General features: G+C 31.9%; 1 protein-coding gene across 1 annotated transcript; it reads right to left on the reverse strand.

Moving 5' to 3' along the window:
- Window positions 1–278: 278 nt before the first annotated feature.
- LOC103864532 (NADP-dependent glyceraldehyde-3-phosphate dehydrogenase) lies at window positions 279–3076 on the reverse strand. The gene is made up of 9 exons (XM_009142282.3): window positions 2674–3076; window positions 2300–2493; window positions 2088–2216; window positions 1892–2011; window positions 1678–1814; window positions 1453–1608; window positions 1001–1379; window positions 801–917; window positions 279–722 (listed from the first exon to the last, which is right to left on the reverse strand). Exons 1-9 carry the CDS (start codon window positions 2816–2818, stop codon window positions 609–611), a joined length of 1491 nt encoding a protein of 496 aa, XP_009140530.1. The 5' UTR covers window positions 2819–3076; the 3' UTR covers window positions 279–608.
- Window positions 3077–7808: the final 4732 nt, after the last annotated feature.

Consider the following 7808-nt stretch of genomic DNA (forward strand, 5'->3'; position numbering starts at 1 on the left):
GATTTAAGAATTAAGATATCATGAAGGAGTACATATATATAAACTCGAAAGTACTTATGTTTTTGAGGGTTAGAACTTGGAAGTATGGATTTCACCTACTTCAAACCTTTTTTACCGCAATTTTATACTCCACAAAAAATATTGATTTGAAGTTCGAACAGTTTGTACTTTCGAGTTTTGAAACCATCTGAAAGAACATTTTATTTAATAAATTCGACGTCCCTTTTTTCTTCTTTTCATATATATATAATAAAAATATTCCAACGGAGAAATCGATGAGACTGGTCCCAAATCATTATTTCAGTACGAAAAAGCTAAAAGTTATAAACTCCAAATACTCATCAAAAGGATCTTTGTGCTTCAATCACAGTCGTGAGATGAAACCGTCTCCTGTGATAACATAACACAATCAATCTCTCACTCACTTCTCAGTTCTTTTGCATTACATTATACGTTACTACTAAGCAATACCCTCTTATTGATTACACAAAGATTACAAACCATAATTGTTACGCTAATCACTCCATTTTATTCATAGTTTTTGACTCAATCCGATACAAACGAGACCGATTGATTTGAGTCCAAGCTGAAGAGCGTAAAAAGGGAAACTAACCCATAGAGTATGAGGGTGTAGGCAAGTTAATGACAGTGGTCTTCACTTTGGTCATCAGATTGATGCTATTTGTCACACCTTGTGATCCTATTCCACTGTCCTTTAGTCCCTGTTAATTCCAACCCAAAAAACAAGTTAGCTAACCGGACATAACCGAGGCAGAAATTGGTCTAGAAATTTTATAAACCTGGAAAGGGAAATGGTCTGGTCCACGAGCTGGCGCAGAGTTAATCTGAACCGTTCCTGTCTCCATTGCATCACTGATCAGCATTGCCTTGTTGATGTCTTTAGTGAATACACATCCCTTCAAAAAGATGATTGTTGGGTTAGCTCCGGTTAAGTGAAATCCAATTAAACTGGACCAAATAGCCAAAAAAGTTACGTTACCTGGAGGCCAAAGTTACTAGCATTGCAATGATTAATGCCTTCCTCAACGGAACTGATCCTCAAGACAGGCAAGACAGGACCGAAAGGTTCCTCCCAAGCAATCCTCATGTCTGGTCTGACATTGTCCAAAAGCAACGGCCAAATCAAGTTGCCTTCTCTTTTATACTCTTGACAGAACGTTGCTCCTTTCTCCTTAGCATCCATCACCAATCCTTCAATGAAATTAGCCGAGGATTCCGACACCACGGCTGTAATATCGCAGTTCTCTTCAGGCGGTCCCACCGTGAGTTTCGCCACTTTAGCTTTCACTTTCTCTACAAGCTCATCAGCCACTGATTCCATCACTAAGACTACCTTAACCGCAGTGCATCTCTGCCCACTATTTAAGATATTGAAAAAACCGGTTAACGTAACGATATATCGACTGGTTAAAAAGTCCTTGTATATTTTACCTGTAGGAGAATCCTCCTTTGATGATATTGGAAGCGACTAAATCAAGATCAGCATCTTCCAGGACAATGCATGCATCTTTTCCTCCAAGTTCCATCTGAAGAGGGATCATACCAGCTTTCTTGGAGATGGAGATTCCGGTATCACCCCCGGTGAAACTGAAACCATTTATCCAAAACATAAGTAGTTAATAGTAAAATAACCTTTTTGTTGAATATATATTATACCTAATGCAGTTAACAGCAGGGTGCATAGTGAGGAAATCTCCAATCTCAGAGCCTTTTCCTGTGATGCAGCTAATGAGACCTTTTGGGAAACCAGCTAAGTGAAAGCAATGCACCATATGAAGGCAAGAAACAGCTCCCTAAAGAAACAGACCATTAAAAATTTAATGATTCTCAAAACTTTAATTTTAAAAGTGTACAGTTTTTTATTGGTTACTTGAGTTGGAGGTTTCAGGACAAGGGAGTTTCCAGCTATCAAAGCAGGAGCAATCTTCGATACAGCGAGATTGACAGGATAGTTGAATGGAGGAATAGCCAAAACCACACCAAGAGGGATCTGCAGGTCCACAATACTTTGATCAAAACATTTATTTGTTAACTTAGATTTAGACATATGAGAGATTATATTATACCTTGGAAGTGAGGCAGTACTTGGTACGTTCATTCCCAGGGAAGCTATCAGAGAGCAGAAACTTCCCTTCACCTAAGATCCTAACACCTTCTTCAGCACAATAAGAGATCAAATCTCCAGACCTCACAACCTAAACAAACATTAGAGATCTGTAAAAAAAAAGAATGGTTTCAAATGAAAGTAATGCATAGAGAGAGAGAGAGAGAAAAAAACCTCAGTGACAGAATCTTTGGCTGGTTTAGCAATTTCCTTGACAAGAGACTCAGCAATGGGAGCTTTGTTGTCCTTGAGGATCGCAGCAGCTTTGTGAAGAAGCTCAGCTCTTTTCCAAAGAGGAGTCTTTGCCCATGACTTCTGAGCAGATTTAGCCATCTCCATCACCTTGTTCACTTCTTCTTGCGTGCATGCTGCGTTTCACAGAAACAGAACATTCACCTTATCTTAATATATCCTCTGTTTCTATTTGAAGTTATATTAAAGTAATCAAGTTCTTGTTTCATGAAGACAACAGTCAGGGGTAAATCGGTAAATTTCCCAACAAAACCTCATCTAAAATTCAAGAAGGAATGAAACGTAAGAAGACATACCTTGAACCTTGTACTGTGTCTTCCTCGTGGCAGGGTTAACGATGGCCACACTTTTACCGGAGGAAGAAGTTCTCCACTCTCCATCAGAGTAGTACTTGTAGACTTCTCCGTCTAGAATCTCTGTGAAAATTCCAGTCCCAGCCATTGATGTCTTAAAGGAGGAAAAAAAAAAGTCAAAAGAACACAGTTTTTGTGTTGTGTTGCTTTTCTTTATGTTAAGACAGTGTCTGAATATATAAGCCAGAGAGGCAAAACAAAGAAGTCTTCTCTCCTCTGTCTCTCGCTTCTTGGGTGTTGAGAGAGTGAGGTAATTGATTAGTGGGTTTTATGAAAGGAGTGGTTAAAGAGCATGGAAGGTAGATGGATGGATATATAGATAAGTTATGTAAAAGAAAATCTAGAAAGGGTAAAAGAACAAATTGTATGGTGAGAAATGAGAATTGGAGAGTGAAGAGTTTTCTTGGTGTGATCGTTTTGTTGGGTTATTGAATAGCTTTTGGACCTACACCAACGTTTATTATGGGACTCGTGATGATAGCCACAACCATGTCTATTGATTCATACAGAAACAAACATGCATGCATATATAATTTGACTCACAAGGTCCTTTTTTTTGGAATATTCCCATTTTGAAAGGTATATATAATTATATATATATTTTTTTTTTTCTTACAAATTTGAAAGGTATATATATGTACACATTTATATAGAAAAGTTATAAATATATATATATATATATATATATATATTTTTTTTTTCCCTTGTATGACATTAAATATTTTTTTTTTATCTTGACATGCTTAATTCTTAATTAAACTATACCCACATTATTTGTTTCTACTCAAATTTTCTGTCATAGACGTCAAAGAGTGAATTTACAAACTATTTATGGCAGATGTTTATCTGCGAAAAAATGGGTTAACGAAATCATAATAAGTTCTTTATCAAAAAAAAAAGAAATCATGATAAGTTGTATAATATTTTTCTCTAAAAACGTTAAATCATATTCACATAAAGTAACGTGATAGTTATTTAAAAGTGGACCATGTCATATGTTAAAATAACACCATAATTTCATTTATTTACATACGTCATCCAGTTCTTGGCAATCTCCACTGCTTTGGCATGGGCCGCCGTTGGTGTGATCATGGGGAACTTCCAATATCGGGAAGATAGATAAGGTCTTAGTGCCTTGATTTTATCGGAAGCCTTCCAAGTTTGGTGTGCCACCTCTCCATAGAACAAAATGATGCGGATTTTTTTAAAAATCGGAGTTTTGTGCAGAAATCTGGCGTTTTCTATCCATATCTAAAGTGCATTTGCTAATATTTCATAATGCCTCACCCCGTACATATCGATCTTACAAGTGTTGATATATTTCTGCAGATCTTCGCTGTGTGTTTGGCAAGATATCCCTTGCCATTACATCTCACGAAGGCATCACAAGTCGACCTTGATGCACAAGGGGTAGCTTCCACAAACGTTGATTTTCTTCTAAGGATAGAAATATGCTTTTCTAATGGTGATTGCTTATGCACAGTTGTTTAATATTCCACTCTTTTGAGTGCCAAACTATTCATTCAAATTATTGTTAATATGCATTATGTGCCTTACTATCATTGGAGATCAAGCACAAACCAACACCATGGAAGGGGAAATGGTCAATGGGGGATACTTTTGTGGTTTCTTCGAATGATCCTACTATACTCAACTCAAAAGATCGAATCAGTGTTAAGGGAAGACGCGACCAATTACTTATGTTTATGAATTTTATGTGATATGTCTCTTTATACAACATTTGATCACATCCTATTTTATGAAATTTTATCTATTAAAACATAAATCACAACTTTCCTCATGTGTGATTTTTTAAGTTGGACTATTTCCTAGATAGGTACTAGAATGAATTTTTCTATTTGCAAAATAATATCATAACAATAACTTTGATTGCATTTTTAGTCTTTTCTTTCCCTAAACAACTAATTAAAAGTATTGATATTATTAAAAGTATAAAAATATATTAAAAAGAATTTAAAAGATTTATTATTATAATTAAAAGATTTTTTTTAATAAATCTGTATTTTATTTAGTTAAAAGATTTTTAATCTTTTGAAACTAAAAATATTTTGAAATTGAGAAATATAACTTTTAACAAAATTCTGAAAAAAATATTTTAAAAGTCTTTCAGAATCATTTAAAAATTCATTTCCGAAAGTAATTAATTCAAATTTTAATGATCATAAACTATAATTAGAAACTAATTTTTTTTTTTAGTTTTGATTTATAATCGAAAATTTAAAATTATATAAATTATTTAAAATTATATTTTAATGATAATAAAAAAAATTAAATGGTTAATTTTCAGAAATACATTTTACAAAGATTTGGGTAGAACGATCCATTTCTATTTCAAATAAAAACAATTACCCAACTTGGTGTTATTTCAAGTAATTTCTCTAATAAGATCTTTACTACAAAATTATTTTGTTGTACAATGTATTATAGTCTCTTAGAAAAAACGTTTTTTGTTGTCTTTAACAATATCTCAAAAAAGCAATTCTCTATTATATAGGTCTATTTAAATTTATTTCCATAAATTTTAAATTTAGAAATAAAGCAAAAAAATATGTAAATTAGTAATGTTATATAATAATGTTTTAAAAATAAATTTTGCTACAAAAATTAAAATTTTATAGTAATAATATATAAACCAAATAAACATAGAAATTATAGAGTTATAAAATATATATATAACACTAAATTACATTAAATTATTGATAAATTTGTTATATAAACTAAAATATTTTAGTATAGAGAGAAAAAATATGTATAGATGTGCGGATCAAGATCTACTATAATGTTTATTTTAAAAGTCCTACGTTTGGTTTGGATTCCGAGTCATCAGTAATGTATGTGATGGATCTCTTCTAGCATCTTATGAGAATTGCTTAAAGCAATTAATATACAAAAATAACAAAGATGAAATAAATTTAAATGAATGAAAGAAAAAATTTAAAATATATAAGAACTAACATATAGCAAGTTAAATAGACGAATTAATGATTCATATATTAAGTAATAAATAATGACATTCACATAACTTTAGTTAAAAATATGATTATAAAAACAAATTACTAATAAAGAAAATAAAAATGTGAGATTACCAAGTAATATATAATATTATCACGAAAATTAAAATATTATAAATATGTATTACTAATATTACTATTTTTAATAAAATATTATAGACAAGTATATTAGAATCTAACTAAAATTTGGTATTGTGTTTCATGTGGAATTTTCTTTTTAGTGGTAGACCAATTATCTTTATAAGTTGTATGAAATTGAAAACAGCTACACGAAAATGAAACAAATGTGGTTTTTAAAAAATTTAGATTCGGAAACCTTTTGAAAATGCCTATATATATATGGTTGCCAAGTTGTGAATTCAATTTTTCATTTGTTTGGTTTATCAAAAAAAAAGAAAATCAAGTAATAGAAGTCTTATTTTTTCTAAAGTTTTAATCCAGGTCATATTATTATACATAAATGATAATAAACACCAAAAGATAATATTAAATATTTTATTTAATGGTAAGCATATGAAAATTAATCATTAAACATCAGATAATAAGTAGGTATTTCTTGCTTTTACAAATCAGAATCGTAAGTTTAAAATGGAAACTTATATTTTCATCCGCTTCGAAAATATATATTTTTAAGGAAAGTGGTTGCCAATCCGTTTCCACGCATTTTCAAGAGATTTTGTCTTTCATCGTATTTCGAAAAAAAAATTTTTAATATGTCGCCAATACGTTTCCACGCATTTTCAAATGATTTCGATTTCAAAACGTTTACGAAATAGGAAACGGGCTTTAACAGAGTTTTTATTCAACGTAGATTATAAATTAGTAAATTGACGAAATGGCAAAGAAAAAAACGATGACACTGGATGATGCCAAAAGCGGTTTTGGAACTGGAAGTTGTTGTTTGGTTCAAGGCCTTACACGTTTTATTTGTCTCTTTAATTTTATTATGATGTCGTGTTCATAATTATAATTTTCAGTTTAGATAAACTGATGAATTTTGAATCGTTATCACTATATTTTTAATGAAGTAAGAAACTTGCGTAGCATTTAAATAAAAGTGTAAAAACAAATGAGTTTCGACCAAAAAAAAAAAGCAGATGAGTTAAAAATGTTCGGTCTTTACGTTATTTTTAAGTCCCTACCCCAAGATGTCAAAAAAAGTCCCTACCCCAATTCGAAAATTTAAGTGACGTACGGCTGTGAGTGCGAAGTTTTTGTCCAGAGTTCGTTATCTTCTTTGGCCATAACGATTGACGATAAGATCTCATTATACATTCACACACTATCTTCTTTTTTTTTTTTTTTTTGATAACTCTGGTATCTGGGCAGCCACATTCCCAACTATCCCCCGAAAGGGGTCCAGCGCCCCAACGGAAGGGATGTTAAATCCGTTGTGGCCAAGACTCGAACCCGGGTGGCGGGCAATACAGCTGTACCTCCTTTACCACCAAGCTACGAGCGCTTGGTTACACACTATCTTCTTTTTACTCTTCTTCTTTCTGTTTGCTAAACATTCATACACTATCTTGAATATATGTATATACAGTATTGCCTTACATAGCTAAATGTCTCTTCAAATTTTCTGGATATTTAAGTTGATGATGGAAAAGACTACTGCTCTCCCGTTTTTATAAGATGGCGTTCTAAAGGATTTTTTTTTGTTTTAAAGTAGTTGACGTTTGAAAAAAGTATATCTAGATACAAAAACTGGTCAGACTTTTAACGGTCCAGATACTTAACCTCTTTTAATTTTTACTTGGAAATTAAATGTCTCTCCACAATTAAATTTTTTATTTGGTAAGCTATATCCGAACTTTATCCATAGCCAAAATTTTGAAGACACGTTGTATACAATGTGATACACAGTGTAATATTTGTGGAACGGAGGAGAAATCAATAAACCAATAACCTTGGTGTTTTTCCTACATCTTCCATATTTTCGAATAATTTTTTTTGTTATAAAAACTTCCAAAAGGTTATAATTTCACCTATTTTCCATAGATTTGTGTTATATTTGGAAAATCGGATAATTCTTTTAAAAAGAAA

This window comes from Brassica rapa, chromosome A04 (genome assembly GCF_000309985.2).
Source record: "Brassica rapa cultivar Chiifu-401-42 chromosome A04, CAAS_Brap_v3.01, whole genome shotgun sequence".
Lineage (NCBI taxonomy): Eukaryota > Viridiplantae > Streptophyta > Magnoliopsida > Brassicales > Brassicaceae > Brassica > Brassica rapa.

Coding starts and splice junctions, on each gene's coding strand:
- LOC103864532 (XM_009142282.3), bottom strand. CDS start 2,818: ATGGCTGGGACTGGAATTTTCACAGAGATTCTAGACGGAGAAGTCTAC. Junction 2,012..2,087: donor AGTACTGCCTCACTTCCAAG/GTATAATATAAT, acceptor GTGGACCTGCAG/ATCCCTCTTGGTGTGGTTTT. Junction 1,815..1,891: donor TCCTGAAACCTCCAACTCAA/GTAACCAATAAA, acceptor CTGTTTCTTTAG/GGAGCTGTTTCTTGCCTTCA.